Source organism: Aulostomus chinensis, chromosome 4 (assembly GCF_037954235.1).
Source record: "Aulostomus chinensis isolate RoL2024-O1b breed Wild chromosome 4, RoL_Achi_v1.0, whole genome shotgun sequence".
Lineage (NCBI taxonomy): Eukaryota > Metazoa > Chordata > Actinopteri > Syngnathiformes > Aulostomidae > Aulostomus > Aulostomus chinensis.
The window spans coordinates 7,027,250-7,050,853 of record NC_141323.1 but is presented as its reverse complement, the minus strand read 5'-3'; the positions used below and the strand labels follow the sequence as shown (position 1 = coordinate 7,050,853).

Here is a 23,604-nt window from a genome sequence, read left to right as displayed (position 1 = left end):
GTACATCCTCCTGTACGTCCTCCTCTACGTCCTCTTCTACGTCCTCCTGTACATCCTCCTCTACATCCTCCTGTACGTCCTCTTCTACGTCCTCCTGTACATCCTCCACTACATCCTCCTGTACATCCTCTTCTACGTCCTCCTGTACATCCTCCACTACATCCTCCTGTACATCCTCTTCTACGTCCTCCTGTACATCCTCCTGTACGTCCTCCTCTACGTCCTCTTCTACGTCCTCCTGTACATCCTCCTCTACATCCTCCTGTACATCCTCTTCTACGTCCTCCTGTACATCCTCCTGTACGTCCTCCTCTACGTCCTCTTCTACGTCCTCCTGTACATCCTCCACTACATCCTCCTGTACATCCTCTTCTACGTCCTCCTGTACATCCTCCTGTACGTCCTCCTCTACGTCCTCTTCTACGTCCTCCTGTACATCCACCTCTACATCCTCCTGTACGTCCTCTTCTACGTCCTCCTGTACATCCTCCACTACATCCTCCTGTACGTCCTCTTCTACGTCCTCCTGTACATCCTCCACTACATCCTCCTGTACATCCTCTTCTACGTCCTCCTGTACATCCTCCACTACATCCTCCTGTACGTCCTCTTCTACGTCCTCCTGTATGTCCTCCTGTACGTCCTCTTCTACGTCCTCCTGTAGGTCCTCCACTACATCCTCCTCTACGTCCTCTTCTACATCCTCCTGTAGTCCTCTCCTGACGTGTCCCCCATTCATGTCCACCTCACCTCATGTTGTTAAGTGCAGCTGATGTGATTAGCTACTTCTCGTTTTGCACTGAATGGGGAAATGAGAGTAAATTTAACCACTATAACTACTAAATGATAGTGCAGGATAAATCTTGTATCTGGATAAATCTTATAATTGAACTGGAATACTACTGTACTGCAGTTCCTGGATTTTTATTTCTGCTGCATTTCCACTCATTGATTCACTAAAGCTTTGTGTTGTCTGTAAAAGATCTACTCAACCTTTCATCAAGCCATCCAGGCTCAAGATCCCACCTCAAATACAGCAAAATACTAATTGTGTGAAGCCCCGCCCACTTCACGCCTGAAGCCCTGCCTACTCCGAGTACAAGTACAGACACAGATCAATTCCTTGGCTGAGCGATTCAGGTGGAGGTAACGATGTACTTGCTCGTACTTCTCTACTATGATTACACACTTGTCGTTCTTGCTCAGTTTAGCTGTTGTTAGCCGTCAGTCTCCATTAGCTTCGAGCTAAATATACGTGGCTGGTTCTTCCTGCATTTGGAGTCACGATGAAGTCATGCAGGAGGGAAAAACATCTCAGTGAGCTGAACACTCCTATTAGTGAGTACTTGGAAGGTGAAATACACGTTTTGGGTGAAGGGTCACTTGAACGATGCAGCTTGATGCTGATGAACAGATGTCAACAGCAGACGCCAAAGAGAAGCAGCGTGTCTGCTAAAATGATGCAAATCTGCAGCACAAAAGCCGACTACGTCATTGTTTAGTTTGCTGGGCCGAACTAAAGAACAGCTTGTTGTATCCAGGCAACAGTTTGGTTGCCAGGTGACAGATACAGAGGTCCTGACACCAGAGATGGCATGCAGCAGTTGCACACGAATAGGACGAGTCACCTGCACATTTCTTTGAACATCCCGCTGTCATCGCCTCTGCGAAGGGGAGAATTAAAGCCAGCACAACTACTGCTTTCTTCTTGAATAGTAATGGATGCATGAATCCTGCACACGGGCAGACGAGGAGACAGCACAGCTCCACACCTATTGCAAACCATCATCGGCTCCCCTAATTGCTGCATGGAATCATGATGTACACGGTGGCGCCTTATCAGAGGAGGCGTGTCCGCCAGCAAATATGAAAACAGCCATAAATTGTGGGATTATCAAACATGTTTCTGCCAGATTGCTGAGCCTTTCATGTGGCAGCTATGAGCAGAGATAATGATCATTTCCAAGGGGAGTCAGTTGACAAATCCAGCGCCGCCATTAAACGCTTGTGTCTCCCCGGGAGCTGTGTGGGGCGACGGTATATGCTAACTTTGATTTTGATGCAGCTGCATTAGCGGGGGACATTTGTTTACTGAGCTCTGTTCAGCTTCAATAAAACACAGATTTGTAAGGCAAATATTGGAGGGAGGATGATCTTCTAAGTCATCTATGGAGCATTAAAGCTGCACGAATCAACATTTTCATATCAAACCATCAAATTGCTGTGTGTAACCATAGCGATCGCTGCCCAGATGCAGTGTTTCTCCCTCCAGCTGTCTGTTTATTGTGTGACCATAGCAATGGAACTGCAGGCAGCTTTGCTCAGGGAAATGAAACCTGAAGTCACCAAACAATGAGCGTCACGTGGGTGGAAGTGAAGCAACGAGCGCCTCTGCTTGTGTCAGCGTCACCGTTTCTGATCACGTGTAAATGATCGTGTTGTCTCCACATGATTAACCTTGTCTGCTTATCAGGTTAATTGAGCTCATTATCTCAAGAAAAGTAAAGGCTGTTTCCTCAAGCTGAGGCTAATTAACTGGTTACTTTGAGAGAACTACGAAGTTAACTGGTTACCTCCAGCTTCAACAGATCACAAATAAACAGCGCCTGCGTGTTAGCAGGCAGAGAAGTCACCGGCACCAAGATGTCTCTCCATGTCTCACCAGCTGCAGCACAACCAAACAGTCGGGTCCCAGTTTATAATTCGGTCCCTCAATTTTGCCATTTTCAGATCACAAGCTGCAACTTTCTCCATGATGACATGCCTTCTAGCTTGTGGCTATGAAATAAATGTCCTCCTCTGTGTATGAGCACTCCTGCTCTCCATGACTCGGGATGAGTTACAGGTCCAAAATAGACAATGTTCAACTGGCGTAATCCAAAAATGGATTTTAATGAATGGATAAATAAGGAGGAATAATTGAGAGTGTAACCTAGATCCTTGTCATGACTCAGCAAGTCAGTAAAAACTGCAAAAGTCTGAATCTCTGTCTGAAGGGAAGCGCTCAGTGAATGCTGGGCTGGATGCCTGTGGCGGGGGTCCTGAGGTGGCTTTCATCCCTCCACCTGGTCCCCTCTCCTCCCAGCTGGACGTGACCAGTCTGCTGACTGGTGAGGTTCAGGTTCAGACAGCTTTCACAAGCGTTAAACACAAGAAAGCCAATTTGAAACCAGCCGCAGTGGCAAAGTGCTGCAGATCCAAACCTAATAAAAACTGTGAGAATACACGGAAGAACAGAGCAGATAGGTGTTTGTACCCGCCGCCAACCGTGACCACGAGGACAGAGCTCACACGCAAGGACACCAGATCATCAGCAGTCCCTCAGAGAGCCACACGTGACACGCTGTCAGGAGGAGGAACCACGTTTTACCTTCAAACTGCTATTTTATCAAACGCTTCTTCTATTTTGTAAAAAAAAGGTATATCTACATTTTTGAGGTGGAAGTATGTGTTGGTTCATATTATTTCATATTTTTTCTCCTGTTTTTGTGTCATTTCCAGCTCTGTGAGGAGGGACGGTGACTCCTGGTGCTCACGGAGGTGAAGTCCAAGTAGAATCAGTGTGCCGTTCAGTGGCGGTGACCCACACGCCTTCGCTCACTCTTTAATTGTGCAGAAGAAGAGTGTCTGCTAAATCTCTGGCAGTACCAACGATCTGCTGCCACAGACGCCTTCACGCATGATTTATACCTTCTTTTTCATTTCTTACGCAACATTACTGTCTATGTTTAGACGTGAAGTACAACTGTGCTTCCACCAAATACTTCCTGTTATACTTTCCAACGGCTCCGCGGCCTGGCTTGTTTCTGTGGGATCCTCAACTCATGTCGCTTCAGTCCACACGGAAACTGCGTGTCTGCCATCTAGCGGGCAAACGCCTGCACTGCAGTGGGGCTCCACCTGTTCCTGGACCTGTTCCTGGACCTGCTCTCTCTCCTGTCTCCTTCACCGGCTCTGAAATGATAAAACCCTGAACCAGAGGCTCAGCAGCCTGCAGCCGTTTCTTGAATCCATACTTCTCACCTGGTTCACAGCTCACTGAGCCTTTTTACTAAACTCCAGACCCGTTTTGACCCGAGATGCTTTGTGGGATCACAAGGCACCTGATTCTTCAGACTCCGCCCACACTGACAGCAGAGGTTTTAAGATGCTTTTTTGTAAAATGCACTGCAACCCTGAAAACTTGAGTGTTCAACCAGAGACTGCTCAGGAGGAGGGCTTCTGCACCACATTCTTCTCTCCCAGCTTGCTGAAGAGCCTTTATTTGTTCTCCAGGTGCAGTTACACAATTCATTCAGGGGCGGCAAGACAAACACGCGTGCTGCATTCAGGCTCACGCACTGCAGCTGAGCTGTCGTCAGCAAACATTCACTCAAACGGACACTCAGCTGGAGTCACTGACGAGCTGCAGGACCAAAGGTAATCGACGTTGACCAAAAGATCATAACCAGGCGCGTCGACTGATGTGCAGCAGTTCCAGGATTTCCTGGCTTCATTTATTTTCCAGCTTTCCCAGGACCTTAAGAAGCTGTGAATTCTACAACTTCCTGAAGCACAAAGAAAAGGAACGTTTCCTGTTAACACGAGCTCTTATTTATTAGAACAGTAAAAAAGAAGGAAGAAACAAACTCAGGTGTGACTCTGCTCTCAGTAGAAACATCTCTCTGTGCTGTAAGCGTTTCATTTCTATTCCAGTCCCAACTTTCTGAGGCCGTCAGAAGACCTCCAGGTCTGCAGAGTTGTAGACCACCGCCGTCTCCTCGGCAGCGGCGCTGGCGTCCTCCTGGGCCTCCTCCAGTGACTCCAAGGCCTCGTTGGTGTCACTCGCAAATGTCTCCCTGGAAACGTCGTCGTGCTCCTGCAGGTTCAGCGTGCTGATGGCCTGCTTCATCTTCTTGCTCACCACGTGCCGCCTCCTCTTCTGGGCAGCCTTCCTGCTCTGGTTATCTTTCTGCTGTTCCTCGAAGAATATCTGCCTGATTTGGGCCTTGGAGATGCTGGGCGTGTTCTTCAACAGGTTGAGATACACCCCACCGGGCGTCCGCCGCCTGCTGCCGTCCATGGTGAACACGCCACCGCCTTCCTCCAGCGTGGCCGTCTCTCCCAGCAGTTCTATGGCCTTTTTTGTCCCGATGACCCTCACAACTCGCTCGATCAGGTCTTTTTTGGGCTCTTGCAGTCGGTATACGATCTCATCCACCACCTTGTCTTCGGGGTCGTCCTCCGTGATCTCGCAGCGGCCCTTGATGTCCATCTCAGCTCTGGGGCCCAGTCTCTCTTTAACTGCCCTCTTCCTCTTGGCGTCGCCTCCTGCCCGCTCCTCGGACCCCCCCCCCTTCATGTAGTCCTCCAGCTGGGTGTCCAGCATGCTCACCTCTCCTTCATCCACTGGCTGTCTCTGCAGCTCCCTCTCCTTCTCCATGATCTTGCGAGCCAGGACGTAGTTGTACGTCTCCACATTTCTGCTGGACATGCTGATCTCTCCATCCATCTCGAATATGCCCAGCTCTGCTGCGATAGCATCCTGGCACTGCTCCTGCACCACTGAGCCCCAGATGTTGTTCACCTTGCGGCCTCTCAGCGCGCAGGGGTCGGATGGGCGGGTCGGGCAGGCAGGTGGCTGGGGAACGTTCGACACCTTCTGGCGCTTCCGGCGCCACATAGCCTCGTCGTCTGAAGAATCGGGGTCGCTGTCACTGGAGTCCGCCGCCCTACCGGAGCTCCTGTAGGCTGGGCCAGAGGGCTGGGCAGTGGCTCTGCTCTGGAGGGACTGGCCGCTGAAGGCGCCAGGGAGCCGGGGTCGAGCAGCCCCCATCTCTGGTTCCGAACTGGACCCGGATATCTCTCCATCCTCCAGATCCCCGTCCATGAGATCCCCGTCAGCAGCCATTTCCTGTCTAGAACCACAGCGGCAGAACGTTACCAGCCCAGCGTCGATTAGCTTAACTTCACCACCTTAGCACCCGCCAGCAGCAGCTAGCTCCCGCCAGCGGGGGCACCGGGAGGGACTCGGTACCTTCAGATATCCGCCGGAGCAGCCGACCGAACCTCGACAGAAGCTAGACCTCAGCTTTGCTTTGGTTCCGGTCCAACTTAGAGGTCTTCTGAAGAGAACTGGCGGTAAGCTGCACTGTCGTCGTCTTCTTCTGCGTCCTCTTCTTCTTCTTCATAGCGATTTGTGGCGTTTGCCAAACAACGTCTTGAAGTACTACCGCCCCCAGCTGGTGTGGAGTGGATGATTAAAACTAAACACCAATGGATGAGATGGAGTGAATATCAGTGGATAAGTGGTCTTCACTCCACCAGCCTCGCTCTCCTGAGGTCCTGGAACAAGGCCTGCCGGCAGATCTCGCATGAACCTCTTTCTTCCAGGTTCTGTAGAGACTCTCGCCTCTCAGCATCCAAACTTTTATAACTCCTCCTGGTCGCTGGATTCACAGCCTCCTGATTTAGGATTCTTTCCTTGGACTGAAGGGTGAGTGGGTCGGGCCCATGGCTGTGGCACTGCTGGCTCCTCTCAGTACTCAACACTGGAGCTGAAACACCAGTTTTCTTAGCTGGACTCTGAAGCGTGCGTGGAGGTTCAAACATGGACGCTGTGGCGGTTTCCCAGGTAACCTTCATCACATGTGAGGTCAAGTTTGTTCTCCAGCTTTGTTCTTCTGATGACGCATTAAAGGACCAACCCTCAACACTGGAAGGTGCCACAGCTGCATTCCTGACACTGGTACTGTTACAGAGTGGTACCAGTACAGAGTGGTACCAGTACCATTAGAGAGAGGTACAGCTACAGAGTGGAACAGTTACAGACTGGTACCAGTACAGAGAAGTACTGTTACCGGTGCAGATTGGTACTGTTAGAGAGTGGAACCGGTAGAGAATGGTACCGTTAGAGAGTGGTAACAGTACCATTAGAGAGTGGTACAGTTACAGAGTGGTACTGGTACAGAGTGGTAACAGTACCATTAGACAGTGGTACTGTTAGAGAGTGGAACCGTTACAGAGTGGTACAGTTACAGAGTGGTAACAGTACCATTAGAGAGTGGTAACAGTACCATTCGAGAGTGGTAACAGTACCGTTACAGAGTGGTACAGTTACAGAGTGGTAACAGTACCATTAGAGAGTGGTAACAGTTCCATTCGAGAGTGGTAACAGTACCATTACAGAGTGGTACAGTTACAGAGTGGTACAGTTACAGAGTGGTAACAGTACCGGTACAGAGTGGTAACACTACCATTAGAGAGTAGTACAGTTACAGAGTGGTAACAGTACCATTAGAGAGTGGTACAGTTACAGAGTGGTACTGGTACAGAGTGGTAACAGTACAATTATAGAGTGGTACAGTTACAGAGTGGTAACAGTACCATTAGAGAGTGGTACCACTTACCTCGCCTCAATTCAAATATACAAATGATTTTGTTCAAACAAGCTTCTAACCTTAGGAGTAAATATTTTGTAATTATTTATTTTTTTCTGGACAGATGGAACATGTACTTTGATAACCACCGGAAGTGTCGTAGGAATTCCTCAACCAAAACACCAGCCTGCGTAGCGCATGTGCGCAGAGTGACATAACAATATGGCGGCGTCCGTACCGCGCCTCACGGCTGCTGGGAAATATCTCCTTCAAAGCTGTTTACCGAGGACAAATCCTCTCAGCAGGGTAGGAAGCTCACCTCACCAGGCACATAGCCACGAGTTAAACGGCTGTTCCGAGAAATTATGCTCTTTCATTCTCTGAGCTAAGCTAGCAAGTACCTGCTGTTGCTAACGCGGTTGTGTTGAGTCGAGCTAGCAAGAAATACTTTAAGGTGTGTGTGTGTGTGTGTGTGTGTGTGTGTGTGTGTGTGTGTGTGTGTGTCAACCTGGCTCCTCATCATGACTTGCTGTTTACCCTGCATGTTCTGCTGATGCAGCTGCCAGTTGGACCCCACAGACTCTTTGCTACCCAGGCTGCTCACCAGATAGCCCTAAATGTCCCTGAAACCAAGGTGACCACGTTGGACAACGGACTCCGTGTGGCTTCTGAGGACTCTGGGCTTCCCACATGCACAGTGAGTTTCCTCCAAAGACTTAGATTGGCTGCAAAAACCACTGGTCCATGACAGGTGTGTGTCTGACCCCAGAGGATGGGTGAGTGCTGTGACCCACTTGTTGTTCTGTTCTGCCTGTTGTACCAAAACTACTCACTACACCTCCTGGTGAGTGGTGATGTTGCTGCAGTAGCAGTGTGTGAATGTGCTGGAGGCCAGAGATGCTGACGATGTTCTGGACTCCTCCAGGTGGGCCTCTGGATCGACGCCGGCAGCCGCTATGAGAACGCAAGAAATAATGGCACGGCGCATTTTCTGGAACACATGGCATTCAAGGTGAGATGGTGGTGGGCTCATCACCATCGTCATTTAATTAAAGGCAGGTTACATGGTGGCGTCATAGCTTTTCTCATGTCAAGGTTTATTTTTTATCTTCTACTAAAGTCGTGATGGTGGCGTTGTCACTTCCTCTGCTGTAGAACCCTGAAATGTTCAATGTTCAATAAATACAGTCAAATATGACTACATTTCCTGAAATGAACCAACAACTTGTGAAATAAATGAATAATTTGATCAGAAATAATCATCATAAATTGAGCATATTAGCACACAACAACAGCAGTGACTGAAAGCTATCAAGGCTCCTCTGGATCTTCCTCATACTCACATTTTCTTCTTTTCTTTATTCAGTAGTGCGTATTAATGGGCTTGGTTCCAGACCTCGAGGTATCTTTAGGGGAGAATCTGAAACATCCGCATGGGTACAAGGAGCCTGATTTTTACGGAGGCCCAATGATGACGAGCCAAGCTTAAAGTGGAGAAACTGTGGTGTCGCACAACCACGAAAAACTTTGTGTTGTGCATTTTCCCTCCGAGGCTCTGGGATGTAGAAAACACAACACTAATATTTGTTTAGTTGTAATGTTACAAAGCAGATTCCACAGTTTAATGGTGTGTGTGTGTGTGTGTGTTCTGTGTGAGACAGGGCACAAGGAAGCGCTCCCAGCTGGACCTGGAGCTAGAAATCGAGAACATGGGGGCACACCTGAACGCCTACACGTCCCGGGAGCAGACGGTGTACTACGCCAAGGCGTTCTCCAAGGATCTTCCCCGAGGTAGCACAGGGTCGGAGCAGCTGAATGTGGATCCAGTGAGATCTAGTGACCAGTGTGATAACTGCTCCTGATCTCGTCTAAGGACCTAGAGTCGTGGCTTCAGGTGTTTGTGTCCAGGTCGTCCCTAAATTTGAAGACCTCCTGTTCCCCCACACCTGAAGGCTTTTCTCCTTGTCTGGTTTTATATTCTCAGACTTTACCAAGCAGATGAGTTGCGGGGGGCACTGTTAGTTTAAAACTCAATCAAATGTTTGCCCCCCTCCCAGCGGTGGAGATCCTGGCTGACATCATCCAGAACAGCATGCTGCGGGAGGCAGAGATCGAGCGGGAGCGGGGGGTGATCCTCAGAGAGATGCAGGAAGTGGAGACCAATCTGCAGGAAGTGGTCTTTGACTACTTGCATGCCACGGCGTACCAGTCCACAGCTCTGGGCCGGACCATCCTGGGCCCCACAGAGAACATCAAGTGAGGCCCCGTGTGCGTCTCCTTTGGTTTGTGGCGATGTAAATGTCTTCTACAGCGTGCTGCGTTTGTGTGCTTCCAGGACGATCAATCGAGCAGACCTGGTGGAGTACATCACCGCTCACTACAAAGGGCCCAGAATCGTGCTGGCTGCTGCTGGAGGTCAGGGCGCCAGGCTCCTCTCTGCCTACGTTTACATGTCCGATGAGCAGCGTTTTAGTAGGAATGAACCCCAAATCTCCTGTTTAATCCTGTTGAACCCGAGATGATTCAAAATGTGTTGTGATGTCTGGTTCTGATGTCATTTACTCAGTACTTGAGCAACACAACATGTAAAGTCTTCTGTTCCAAAAGCATCAAGAGACTTTTTGCAGGCTTCAAAGCCTCCGGAGCTCCTTCAGCCTCTCCAGCACGGAGCCACGACTCCACAGGTCCCCGGAGCTTCGTCTGCTCCTGTGTGCTGGTCTGAGGTCAGGATGGGGGATTAGATATGAACGCTAGGTTTAAAGGTCGTGTCTGAAGAGAGTCTGCATTTTGCCGAATGAAGGAACTCAAGACGGTTTGGTGTCTTTGCTGGAAAATGGCTCATGGATGTGTGGCCTACTCACTCAGATGTGAGGGTCGCCGCTGGTGCCTGTGAACGTTGACAGGATCACAGACCCTCCTGCTGTGATCTTCAGGTTGGATGGATCCTAGCGGGAGCCGACATGTTGGGTTGTTCTGACCCGGACGATCTTCTCTGTTCAAGCAGGAGTTTCTCATCTGGAGCTCATCGATCTGGCCAAGTATCACTTCGGAAAGCTTCCTGGCAGATACGAGGGCGAGGCTCCGGCACTTCCTCCATGCCCCTTCACAGGAAGTGAGGTAAGGAGGTAGTTTCCACTAATAATGCCCACACGTCTGCACGCTAAACATTCACATCAAGAGTTCAACAGTGGATGAGCGTCTGCTTCTCAGATCCGTGTGCCTGACGCCAAGATGCCCCTGGCTCACATCGCCATCGCTGTGGAGGCGGTTGGGTGGTCGCACCCTGACACCATCCCTCTCATGGTGGCCAACACGCTTATTGGAAACTGGGACCGCTCGTTTAGTGGAGGAGTGGTGAGTGTTGGTGCGAGAACATCAGTGGGTCACCGATACCCCCTGGTGTGAAGGTGAAGGAACGAGAGGACCAGAGAGAGAGAGAGGGAGAACGGGACCAGAGAGAGAGAGAGAGAGAGAGAGAACAGGACCAGAGAGAGAGAGAGAGAGAGAGAACAGGACCAGAGAGAGAGAGAGAACGGGACCAGATAGAGAGAGAGAGAACAGGACCAGAGAGAGAGAGAGAGAGAACAGGACCAGAGAGAGAGAGAGAGAACAGGACCAGAGAGAGAGAGAGAGAACAGGACCAGAGAGAGAGAGAGAACAGGACCAGAGAGAGAGAGAGAGAACAGGACCAGAGAGAGAGAGAGAGAACAGGACCAGAGAGAGAGAGAGAACAGGACCAGAGAGAGAGAGAGAGAACAGGACCAGATAGAGAGAGAGAGAACGGGACCACAGAGAGAGAGAGAGAACGGGACCACAGAGAGAGAGGGAGAACGGGACCAGAGAGAGAGAGGGAGAACGGGACCAGAGAGAGAGAGAGAACGGGACCAGAGAGAGAGAGGGAGAACGGGACCAGAGAGAGAGGGAGAACGGGACCAGAGAGAGAGAGAGAACGGGACCAGAGAGAGAGAGAGAAGAGAGAGAGGGAGAACGGGACCAGAGAGAGAGAGGGAGAACGGGACCAGAGAGAGAGGGAGAACGGGACCAGAGAGAGAGAGAGAACGGGACCAGAGAGAGAGAGAGAACGGGACCAGAGAGAGAGAGAGAGAACGGGACCAGAGAGAGAGAGAGAGAACGGGACCAGAGAGAGAGAGAGAGAACAGGACCAGAGAGAGAGAGAGAGAACGGGACCAGAGAGAGAGAGGGAGAACGGGACCAGAGAGAGAGAGGGAGAACGGGACCAGAGAGAGAGAGAGAAGAGAGAGAGGGAGAACGGGACCAGAGAGAGAGAGAGAACGGGACCAGAGAGAGAGAGAGAGAGAACAGGACCAGATAGAGAGAACAGGACCAGATAGAGAGAACAGGACTAGTGTGCTCTGCAGGTCCTGTGTCAGTGTTTTGTGTCCCTGCTGTGAATCCAGAACCTGTCCAGTAAACTGGCTCAGATGGCCTGCCAGGGGAACCTGTGTCACAGCTTCCAGTCCTTCAACACCTGCTACACCGACACAGGCCTGTGGGGGCTCTACATCGTGTGTGAGCCCGGCACCGTGAGCGACATGATGCACTTCACTCAGATGGAATGGTGAGAGCCGCCACACGGCCACATGAGCTTCACCCTCATGCCGGGGTTTCATCTCGCTGTCCGTCTGTCGGCAGGATGTCTCTGTGCACGAGCGTGACTGAGAGTGAGGTGGCTCGGGCCAAGAACCTGCTCAAGACCAACATGCTTCAGCATCTGGACGGTGAGAGCTCCAGCTCCAGTTCTCACGGCTCCACTGAGCCCCATGAGCAGATCACATGATAGGAAGTAGGAGTGAGTCTCAGGCTGTTCCCCAGCCAGCAGGGAACGTTCCCACATGCAGTGTTCTGAAAGCTGCAGAACTCGTTGGTTCATCACTTCAGCTACTGTTCCTGTCAAGTTGATTTCCAACCAGAAACCAACATTTTCCTTCTTGCAGTCAGAAGAGGTTTTGAGGATTGGGTGTACGGAGGCCTGGAGGGGCCATAGACAGAATTCTCACTTTTTTTTTTAAGTTGAATTAACAGAGGAGAGTCCGTGTGACCCGGTCGGGGAGCAGCGAGTCCTGCCGGGTCACACGGACTCTCCTCTGTGGATGTGGAACACAGAAGTCGAGCCTCGGACACAACAGCCACGACGCTCTTTGGTATGTCAGCAACGGTGAGAGAACGGCTGCTGGGACTCGAGGATGACATGATAACATCTTGGTGGTCAAAGGTCACTGACAGGCACACCACTGCAGTGTGGCGTTACTGGTAAGGCTGAGGCTGTGACGGGGTCTCCTGCTGTCTCCTACCAGGGTCCACGCCCATCTGCGAGGACATCGGCAGACAGATGTTGTGCTACCATCGCAGGATCCCTCTGAATGAGCTGGAGGCCAGAATCAGCGTGAGTGGACCCAGTAGCACGTCGCAGGCTGTATTCACGTCCTGAGTGGAACTGAAGAGACGGGAGACTTAGAGGCTGGTCTTTGATCGATGGTATGATCGGACTGAGCAGCAGCGAGGGCTGGTGAGGCTACAGGAAGTGCCAGTGACAGTAAACTGTCTGCACAAATAAAAGCTTCGCTGCTGGCGTGAAGAGTCGAGGGCTGAAGTGTTGCTGGTCTGACGCCTCCAGTTAGGAAAGTAGCAACTGACAGTGACGAACAGCCACAACCTTCAGTTCCCCTTCCGAGCCTCGCTGGTCTCAGCTGGTGGTTCACTCGCCACTCAGCAACTGACCAGCTAGCATAGCGGAGCGTTTAGCAGCTGGAGAGATGCTTCCTCAATGTCAGAGGAAGTATCAGACTCTTCCAGCTGGACGCCAGCACGAAGAACTGCAGCAGTTGAACACTTCAAGTTGTGAACACACATTTGGTTGATTTCCACTTCACACAAAAAACATTTTGAATTTATCCATCATTCATTCTCAGTTAACGTCATGAATCGGATGAACGTAGTTGTCCAACTGAAGCCTGCTGGGTTTGTTTAAGCCAGAGTTTGAGTTGAACTGGATCCAGAGAGCAGGTGAAGTTTAAGAGGAGTTGAACCCTTTTCAAGTCTTTCCTTGAGATCACACTGAAGTCGCTGTGGAGGACAGAAATATCAGCAGTACTTCTGACAGTTTATTCCAACACCACGTGATTCAGTCACAATGGCGGCTGTTGGGTCACGCGCTCCCAGCTGCAGCAGCTGAGACTCTGGTACTTTCATGTTGTTCTGTGTCTCCACTCCATCAGGCCATCGATGCTGCCACCATCAAGGACGTCTGCACCAAATACATCTACAACAAAGCTCCCGCCATCGCAGCCGTTGGTACGTCGCAGGAACTCCTCTGGTGCGAACGCCTCACATTTTATTGTGAAGCACCAGGGCCGATGCTTAGACTTCAGACTCAATGACAGGATCAGCAGAAACAAAGACTCCCAGGCGGCAGTCGCTCATCCTGCTGCTGCCGCCATGTTACAAATCTGCTCCTCTTGAGTGAAATACACAACCCTCCAGTGACTGATAACCATCCGCTGCTGGCTCCGCCCCTTTCATGTCATGAGTTAACGGGTGATTGTCCTGAAGATATACCAGACATGCTGAACTTGCTTTGTAGAACAGACTCCAGATCAGCTCAGACTTGATTTAGCAGCTTAAACTGACAGGTCTACCAGCAACATCGCTGTGGTTCCAGCAATCCCAGTAAACCCAGTTTGCCGTTTGTTTCAGGTCCGATTGAACAGCTGCCAGACTACAACCAGATCCGCCGTGGGCTGCTGTGGAATCGACCGTGAGCAGAGTGACCCAGCAAACGTACAGAACACAGCAGTGTTGAAGTCGGTCGTGTTTCCTGCTTTAAGTTTTTATTATAAAATAAAGACAACACAATAAAGTTAAAATAACACACAAACTAACGTCTGGTGTGCTTCTTGTCATTTTTTACTCTTCACTGCCACCTGCTCCTGCGCGGCTTTCTTGGCTTTAACCATCTCAACCAACTCCTGCACACACAAAGCACACAATTACACACAAATACTGCTCCTCCCGCGGACTGACGGGTGCACCCCCCCCCATCACATGGTAACTCGCTGAGTCCCCTGTGAGCCTCCATCTTACCTTGTAACGCTTCATACAGTCTTTCTTGTTGCGTCCGGGGACGGAGGCGGCGATCTTCTCCCACCGCTCAGGTGTGCTGACCGGGTAGGTCTTCAGGGCCTGTTCCAGAAGTTTCTGTTCCTCAGTGGTCCAGGGGGCAGCGTTCCCTTCCCCCCCGGAGGCTGCAGGGCCACAAGCAGCCAGTTACAACGTTGTCAGGTTTGATTGTTGGGCACGAGTTCCCCCATCAAAACCTCACTTAGCAAACAAACGGGCCGAGTTTGACCCAGGACAACTCGAAGGTTAGTGCATCAACGCTGCTGTTGAGTGTGACATGGCCGAACCTGTGAACGGGACCTGAGGCCGACCTTTGGACTCACCGTCGAACCTCTCGGAAGGCATGGCGTTGTCGATGGACGGCGCCACTGAAGTGTGTTCCTTCTTGAATTTCTCAAAGGCTTTTCTGTTAATCTCATCTTTCTGCAGCGGATCTGAGGAGACATCACATTTGCAGGAGAAATATTTCACCTGTACTGCCACACCTGTGTGACTTCTTGCTGGAATTCACAACTGATCTAGCCAATACTGATCCAGTGGATCATCTATGAAGCCACAGCTGCTGCAGCTGGAGGACCCAAGGGCTGCCCTGCAGGATCCTGACAGGGATCTCTTCAGCAACAGCACTAGATTTAACTAGGATTTGGTTGGAAGTTGAACTTTGAAGAGCTCCTGAGTGTTAAACTCCTTGTGGGCAACGACGAGCGCTGCTCACCGAGCCGCTGCAGGTTCTTGGCTTTGTTGATGACATCTTTGGCGGTCCTCTTCACGCCGCTGCTGGAGTGCAGGTTCATGTAGTTGGCGATAACTTCCCATCTGGAGGAGAAACCGAAACACTGATTTAGTGATTCAACAGCTGAATCATGTCACCACCTTCACTGGTTCCTGATCCAGACTTTCAGCTGAACCACCATTTTCACCACTTAAATTCACACATTTGCAGCTGAAGCCGTGAAACTCAAACGGAGTTTCACTAATTTTCTGTTTCAACTCTTCAGTTCGAGGATCCAGACCCACAGTTCTACCAGAGCTGCCTTGGTTCCGAACATCTACCTGGCGTTGGTTCCAGCAGGAAACAGGTTGACAGCTTTGATGAGCAGCTGGAGGTCTTCTTCATTCCAGCCCCTCCCACCACCGCCACCTCCTCCTCCGCTGGCCTGCTCGGCACTGCGAGCGGCCTGCCGGGCCTGGACCTCGGCCTCCCGCTCCCGCTGCAGCTGGGCGTTCACCTCCCGCACCTGAGGAAGCAAACGTGTGTCAACATCCAGCCATCACGCCATCCAAGCAGATTTTGGCGCTGCCACATGCTCTTACCTGCTTCTCCACGGCTACCTTGCTGTCCTCTTTTGAGCCCGACGCCAGGAGTTCATTCAGCGACTGCAGGCTGGAAACAGAGATCATCAGCTCCCGCCTCCAGCTCAGGACAGAAACATGTCCCACATGAGTCTACTAGTGTGGTGGTACCTGGCCAGCTCCAGCCTATCACAGAGCTTCTCCACCTCCTCCATCATCTTCACACTGTCGGCTTCATTGTCAGCAAAGTAATTCCAGTTCTGTGGAGACACAAAGTAGAGCGGCTGTTCAGGTGCTGTGGATCCAGGCTCCTGCACGAGAAGGTTGGAGAGCAGAGGAGGAACCTTGCAGGTGGTCCTGAGTTTCTGCCTCTCTTTCTTGATGGCCTTCTTCTGAATCTCCTTCTCCTTCTTCGCCTGCTGAGCCACCTGCTTGGCTTCCTCTTCCTCCTTCTCCCTCGCCATGCGAGCTGCCTCCAGCTCCGCCTGCCGCACCTGGAAATCACACATCAAACTGAATAACAAAGTCAAAATTGGCAGCTGCAGCATGTAGCTGGAGGTGGGCGGCTGTTATTCAGCACAGCAGACATGATGGGTGTGGTCTTTGACTGGTGAGGTCACTACTCTACTCAACACACACTGACCACATGACAGGAAATGGCATGAGTCCTTGATGACTCGCCACTGAGGGAACACGAGGGGTTAATGAGCAACTCGGTCTTGTGTTTTGTCTATCAGGCCTGATCCTGGATCAGTGGCCATCCAGCGCAGCAACGCTTCATTACTACCATTGCTTTGGTCAGAGCTGATCTGATCTTATTCTGAAAACATTCTGACAAGAAGTTGGACGTTTGGAACGTTGGTTTGTTGATCTTCAGTGTCCTTCAGCCTCAACTTCACGAGTTCAAGGCTTCAGTGATGCTGAGAAACTGGTGCATGCATTTATCACTTCTCGGCTGGACCACTGCAACTCTCTCCTGTCAGGATGTCCTAAATACTCCCTAAAGAGTCTCCAGCTGGTCCAGAACGCTGCAGCGAGGGTTTTGACGGGAGTTAAGAAGAGAGAACACATCTCTCCACTTTAGCTTCTCTCCTTCCTGTAGGATCTAGAATCCACTTCAAAATCCTTCTGCTGACTCATCAGGCTCTCAATGATGAAGCTCCATCCTCTCTGAAAGAGCTCATTAGTCCCTACTGTCCCACCAGAGCACTCCGCTCCCAGAATGCAGGTCTGTTAGTGACTCCCAGTATCAATACAAACAGACTGGGAGGTAGAGCCTTCAGGTACCGGTTCCTCTACTATGGAACCAGCATCTCTCCATGGGTCAGAGAGGCAGACACTTTAACTACGTTTAAGTCCAGGCTTAAGACCTTCCTCTATGACAGAGCCTTCAGTTAGGACTGGTTCAGGTAGCTCTGAACCATTGATAGCTATGCTGCTACAAGCTGAGACTGCTGGGGGACACATCAGGTTACATGGAGCCCTTCCCTCCTCTCCTCTCCTCCCCTCCCCTCCTCTCCTCCTTGGTGTCTCTCAGTCTCTGTGTTTCCACAGATCCACCAGAGCTCCATCTCTCTGCTCCAACCGCCGCCTGCATCGCCCCCCCCCCCACCCCCCCCCTCTTATTCCCTCCTGTTACACCAGCCTGCGCCCCCCCCCATGAACCAGTCCACCATCCAGTCCCCCATCAAGCTGGCTTGCTCTCCCTGCCTCCCCTTCCATGAACCAGTCTACCATCCAGTCCCCCATCAAGCTGGCTTGCTCTCCCTGCCTCCCCTTCCATGAACCAGTCTACCATCCAGTCCCCCATCAAGCTGGCTTGCTCTCCCTGCCTCCCCTTCCATGAACCAGTCTACCATCCAGTCCCCCATCAAGCTGGCTTGCTCTCCCTGCCTCCCCTTCCATGAACCAGTCTACCATCCAGTCCCCCATCAAGCTGGCTTGCTCTCCCTGCCTCCCCTCCCATGAACCAGTCCACCATCCAGTCCCCCATCAAGCTGGCTTGCTCTCCCTGCCTCCCCTCCCATGAACCAGTCTTCCATCCAGTCCCCCATCAAGCTGGCTTGCTCTCCCTGCCTCCCCTCCCATGAACCAGTCTACCATCCAGTCCCCCATCAAGCTGGCTTGCTCTCCCTGCCTCCCCTTCCATGAACCAGTCTACCATCCAGTCCCCCATCAAGCTGGCTTGCTCTCCCTGCCTCCCCTTCCATGAACCAGTCTACCATCCAGTCCCCCATCAAGCTGGCTTGCTCTCCCTGCCTCCCCTTCCATGAACCAGTCTACCATCCAGTCCCCCATCAAGCTGGCTTGCTCTCCCTGCCTCCCCTCCCATGAACCAGTCTTCCATCCAGTCCCCCATCAAGCTGGCTTGCTCTCCCTGCCTCCCCTCCCATGAACCAGTCCACCATCCAGTCCCCCATCAAGCTGGCTTGCTCTCCCTGCCTCCCCTTCCATGAACCAGTCTACCATCCAGTCCCCCATCAAGCTGGCTTGCTCTCCCTGCCTCCCCTCCCATGAACCAGTCCACCATCCAGTCCCCCATCAAGCTGGCTTGCTCTCCCTGCCTCCCCTCCCATGAACCAGTCTACCATCCAGTCCCCCATCAAGCTGGCTTGCTCTCCCTGCCTCCCCTCCCATGAACCAGTCTACCATCCAGTCCCCCATCAAGCTGGCTTGCTCTCCCTGCCTCCCCTCCCATGAACCAGTCTATCATCCAGTCCCCCATCAAGCTGGCTTGCTCTCCCTGCCTCCCCTTCCAGAAGCTTCCTTCTTCAACTGTTCTTAACATTTCCATGTTTCCTCCATTCTGTGTTATAAACTGTTGTCTTGTCTGTACCAACATCTCCTGTCCGTCTGTCCCTCCTGGTGAGGGATCCTCCTCCCCTCCTCACCCTGAGGTTTCTCCCATTTTTCCCTGTTAAAGGTTTTCTATGGAGTTTCTCCTCAGTCGATGTGAGGCTCTGAGGGCAGAGGATGTTGTTATGATGCCAGGAAGCCTGGAGACAAACTGGAGGGGAAAACGGGCTCTACAAAGAAAACTGCCTTGCTTCACTGAGGCTCTGCGATTATCGATGGTATTTGGGTGAATTCTCCTCGTTGATTCGGTTTCCTGCAGTCGTGAATCAGCAGCACTCCCCAGGTCACATGACCCAGACAGGGGTTTTCTGGCTCGGCTCTGATCAGCATTGATGCAACACAAACCAGGTGAGCTCCTCCCCCTCAGACCCCGCTGGCCTCGGCCCCTAACACTTCAGGCTTCTGTGTTCCAGCAGCTACATGTCAACATCCTTCAGCTGCTGCGATGACGGCGTTTCTGACGTCAAACAAGACGCACCAGAGCAAACAAAGTTCCTCAACGAGAACCAGAACCGACAGAGAAGCCGTAGAGGTTGCGCCTGTGAGGGGGCCGGCTCAGACGTCCACACGGCAGGACCAGTGCTACTTACTCGCTCCTTCTCCTCCTGCTCCCTCTTCTTTGCTTCAGCTTTCGCCTTCTTCTCAGATTCCTTCCTGGCCTTTTCTTCTTCTTTGAATTTCTTTATTCTAGGATCGCAGCTGTAGGCAGTATCTGCAACCAACAAACACATCTCATCACTCTGGGACCCAGCGAGGCGCCGCTGCTGTATTTGAACAAAGGTACTGTTGACTCTGTCTGCTGAGATCTCAGTGTAATCACTATACCAACTAGTGTACGTATTCGGTTCATCTCCTCCTTCTTCCTCTGAGCTCGAGAAGCTCGGTTCTGCTTCTCGATCCAGCGCCTCTCGTCTCGACTGCGGGGGGGTAGATGAGTCAGTCCCACACACCAGCACACACAGGTCTGATCGTTTGGTCCTCAACTCACCATTCTGCCTTTTCTTTTTCTTCCTCATCCAAATATGAGAACTCCCTCCACGAATCGAAGTTATACCTGCAACAGCAGAGGTCATCAGGTGCTGCACCACACTTCTAGCTTCCCCTGATTCAGTCCTTCTTGTGCTGTCTAGATTTGGCCCACCTACCAGAACGAGTAAAAATTGTCTACTTCCTCAAACGTTGACTCCAGGGTTCCGAGTTTGGGCACGTGCTTTTTATTCGTGGACCATCTGGAATTTCTTTCAAAAACAGAAGAAAACACCTGGAAAAAGTTCTCTTTGCCTTCGCTCTTGGAAGGCACGGAATTGTCAAAGGTGGGATCAACGCTGTCGAAGGCCCGCCTCTTCACAGGGTCCGACAGCACCTCTATAGCTGCAGGGCAGAGACAAACCTGAGGTGAGTTTAGGTCACTCACACCCTTACTGACATGTAGTTCTGCAAATGTCGTCCCAGGAACTCAAAAGTCTGTCAGATGAAGAAGCTCTCAACTTTCCCGCTGTAGGTCACCGTTTCTAAAAAGCAGCTTCATGCCAACGCTGCTCCATGATGGATGGAAAGAGGAAGCACCAATGAATGTAGCCGGTTTGCAGACTCTCTTTAACACACCGGGTGAAAAAACTACAGTGAGAACTGAACCACTGTTCCACAGAAACACACCCGCTCCCATAGTTCCTAGAACTTGAGAAAGTGCTACCTCCCAGGGTGGAACTTTCCCAGGACCGTCTGGACGACCCTCACAGGATCGCAGTCTCCTTGCAGGGACATCTACGTTGGGAGGGAGGACTTTCTCAAGTTCCAGCAGCTGTGGTGGTGGGTCTCTCTCTGTACAACGTTTCTGTTCACATTTTAGTTCCACTTAATGTTTCCAAATGTTCCACTGCACCACTGGGCTGACAGTCCTGAGAGCCTGGTTCCTCCTAAGGTTCCTGGTTTGTGGTGGAAGTTCTTTTCAACCCACCTTTAGTGATACAAGTGAAGTAGTCGTTGTCTCCCTCCACGATCTGCTCTCCTGCAGCTTTCCTCTTGTCAGGATGGTGCTTCAACACAATGGCCTTGTCTGAAGAGAACAGCCAAGAACGTAAGCGACATCACCAGTGACATCATCGAGCTGTGTGTGTGTGTGTTGGGGGGGTACTCACGGGCAGCTTTGATCTGTTTCTGAGTGGCTTTGTACCTCAGGTGAGGGAGACCCAGGACAGCATAGTGATCTTGATTCTGAACACACACACGCGCACACACACACACACACACACACGCTCTGATTAACCAGCTGATGTCAGGAGAAGAACCTTCCTTATAGCAGGATGAGTGTGTAAGAGAGTCGTGATCTCCAGGAACGGCCGTTTGATTTTAGGAGGTAAAACAGGAAATCCAAGTCTCACTGCGAGCTCGGTTCCATCAGGAGAACTGAAGAACACTCGCGTCAGGCCCGACCGCGACACACACGTTTAGAACAATAATAATAAAACAGCTGATTATGTAAGAAAACCTTTACTTGGTATTATTTTGACTACTGCATTGTGACTGGCCATCTTGACTGGTGAGACATCTGGAGGATCCCTATCAACAGAGGTTGTGTGGCTTCTGTGGAGCTCGACGGAGGCGGGACGTCTCTACGGCTCAACGCCATCTCGTTTTAAAGGAGCTTCAATGCTGCACCTGGCTGTGACCTCATGGTGGCGGTGGGCGGGATCCTGAGCTGGGATTTATGAGCCCAACTGTGCAGCCCTGGTGCCTGGGGGTCTCTTACACGCCCCTCTCTCCTCGCACCAACAGTCCGACGCCCTCCGCTTCAGATGGCCGACGTTTGTCAACAAGGCAAATATCAGCTGAGCCTCCTATCACTAACAGGCCCAATGGCACTAAAAAGGAATCACAACACTTTCCTTGGACCAGACTTCCTGTTCGCACCTGTTCACCTGGGGGGGCGGCAGGACAGAAACAAACTGCGTTCGACTCTGGAGATTCTTTAACTTCCTGTCAATCAGGTCCAGATGTTCACCTGTGCAACAACATCAGCTTCTACCTGTGCAGCTTTGTGTCTGACGCCACTGGCGCATCATAATGACCACAGCAAACAGAGACAAACACAACCAACACCATTAAACATCGGCTGGTTCAAACTAAACTGCTTCAGCTCCTGAAAGCAAAAGTCAGGCTGGTGCCGGTCCTGGACCAGGTCCTGGTTCGGTTCCTGCCAGTCCTGATCCGTCATCTCTGAGTTACCGGAGGACGACAGTGATTATTTCTCATCATTTTCCAACAATGACAAACTTTGTCAGGTACCTTCCAGTCTTTGGGGTCGAGCGTTCGGAGCATCGGGTGCTCCTCCAGCTGAAACTCCTCATCCTCCTCCTCTTCCGAGGACTCCTCCTCCTCCTCCAGCTCCTGGAACGAGCTCGACACATTCCTGTTCCTCCTCTTCACGTAGGCTTCAAACCAACGACCCACCGGCTCCACCTGAACCTGCACAGAGGCTGAGGGACAAACACTTGCTGTCAGGAGTCTAGATCAGCCACTCGCCCTCGTGAGTGTGTTTACACCGTCAAACATCACGACGCTGATGGGGACTGAGCTTTTCTCTATGAAATGTTGCTGCTCTTCGCCTCTGATTGGTCACAGCCTCCTGAACAGACGCGTGACGGGTTAGCAGAGCACCTTGCAGGATGGAGGTCCGGATCAAGATGATGTCATCACCCATTTACTGCTCGGGTGGGCGAGTCCTCCTCACGGCAGGAGGAAGAGCTGGACGTTTTAAAAGACTTAACATTGGCAAGGAGCTCCGAGCAGCTCTTATGATCACGCGTGACTAGTAGAAGCACCGACAGTTTTCACGTCACGTCACGTCACATACAGGTCAAATATTAACTGTCAATCGCGGCTCGGGAGGGACAGAAACCACCAGGGTTCCCCGCAGCCGTGAGTAGGCAGCGGCTCCAGATGTTAAGCAAGAGCAGAATCAGAAGAACAAACTGAGGAAGAATGAATAAAAAGACTCGTCAGGGCTTTGAATTAGCTTCTAATATTCGCTACTTCGGTGCTGTGGTTGTCTGAGCTGGACGAGTGTGGTCGGAGTGTTGGTGCTGTAGCTTAGCAGGCTACATCCGTCCGGCCTCCCTCGGTGCTTACCGGCAACAGCTTTAAACACGACCGTCTCATCACCGTCCAGCGCTCCAAGCAGCATCGTGGGACACCGGGCGCCGCCAACATCCAGGAGCCCGAACAATTGGATGAGAACTTTCTAAGGTGCTTCAGACTGTGGCCCAACACCGACACACCACATGGGCCTCCCTTTGCAAGTGGCAGGTCGTGAGAGCGGCTTCGGTTGTCACCCCGAAAACCCTCCCGTGTCGGAACGGTGATGGTTCCACACTGCTTCAGTTCCGCTATTTACGTTTCCTGCCATTGTAGCTTCATAGAAGTCACATTTACTGTTGTAATTTTTGGAAAAATATGCCACTAGATTGGTTTGTATCATATTGAATTATAATAACTGTACTCAAATTGTAGCCAAATTGTAAATGAATTATCGGTGGTACGGTCTCAGTTATTTCCGCCGTGAATTTCCGGTTAGCCTTCGGCTCCGGTGATGCTGCGCCTGCTCGGTCAGAAAAATTAAGCTGGTTTGATAGAAGATGAGGTGAATCCAGGAGGTGCGTTTGACGATATTGGAGACTAAATTGATAACCTGGTTCCTCTTGTTCCTTCGGGCTGATTGGCAGGTGGCAACCAGCGATCAGGCTCATCAGCGCCACCTACCGGTGGCACCAGTGTGCCCACAGGAGATGGACGGGAGCATAAAAAAATTAATAAAACAGGAAAGTCAGCCGATGAAGAATATAATATATTTAATAATCTACGTTGTATTGGTCACGTTTATCAATTTTGGTCGTCGCAAATAAATACATGGATGTAAATACTCCTGAAAAGCGTGAATAAATGAACAGACATTTTCGAGGTT

General features: G+C 51.3%; 3 protein-coding genes across 4 annotated transcripts; 1 reads left to right on the top strand and 2 right to left on the bottom strand.

Moving 5' to 3' along the window:
* Window positions 1–4,242: 4,242 nt before the first annotated feature.
* phax (phosphorylated adaptor for RNA export) lies at window positions 4,243–6,194 on the bottom strand. Its single transcript, XM_086201350.1, has 2 exons — window positions 6,017–6,194; window positions 4,243–5,897 (listed from the first exon to the last, which is right to left on the bottom strand). Exon 2 carries the CDS (start codon window positions 5,888–5,890, stop codon window positions 4,715–4,717), a length of 1,176 nt encoding a protein of 391 aa, XP_086057476.1. The 5' UTR covers window positions 5,891–5,897; window positions 6,017–6,194; the 3' UTR covers window positions 4,243–4,714.
* Window positions 6,195–7,500: 1,306 nt separating this feature from the next.
* Window positions 7,501–14,248, top strand: pmpcb (peptidase, mitochondrial processing subunit beta). 2 transcript variants are annotated; one of them, XM_086201348.1, is made up of 13 exons: window positions 7,501–7,664; window positions 7,918–8,055; window positions 8,284–8,370; window positions 9,020–9,149; window positions 9,416–9,614; window positions 9,694–9,773; window positions 10,363–10,475; window positions 10,569–10,712; window positions 11,777–11,937; window positions 12,012–12,097; window positions 12,674–12,762; window positions 13,595–13,670; window positions 14,073–14,248. In XM_086201348.1, the coding sequence occupies exons 1-13, from the start codon at window positions 7,581–7,583 to the stop codon at window positions 14,135–14,137; spliced, it is 1,452 nt and encodes a 483-aa protein (XP_086057474.1). In that variant the 5' UTR covers window positions 7,501–7,580; the 3' UTR covers window positions 14,138–14,248. The 2 variants fall into 2 exon arrangements, with proteins under 2 accessions (XP_086057474.1, XP_086057475.1); XM_086201349.1 differs by having other exon boundaries at window positions 13,595–13,692; window positions 14,073–14,224.
* Window positions 14,185–23,022, bottom strand: dnajc2 (DnaJ (Hsp40) homolog, subfamily C, member 2). Its single transcript, XM_086201347.1, has 16 exons — window positions 22,773–23,022; window positions 21,930–22,120; window positions 20,783–20,858; window positions 20,602–20,700; window positions 19,790–20,015; window positions 19,633–19,698; window positions 19,470–19,561; window positions 19,235–19,356; window positions 16,133–16,282; window positions 15,960–16,048; window positions 15,810–15,879; window positions 15,549–15,733; window positions 15,211–15,311; window positions 14,819–14,929; window positions 14,460–14,620; window positions 14,185–14,344 (listed from the first exon to the last, which is right to left on the bottom strand). The coding sequence occupies exons 1-16, from the start codon at window positions 22,825–22,827 to the stop codon at window positions 14,276–14,278; spliced, it is 1,863 nt and encodes a 620-aa protein (XP_086057473.1). The 5' UTR covers window positions 22,828–23,022; the 3' UTR covers window positions 14,185–14,275.
* Between the last annotated feature and the right edge of the window lie 582 nt (window positions 23,023–23,604).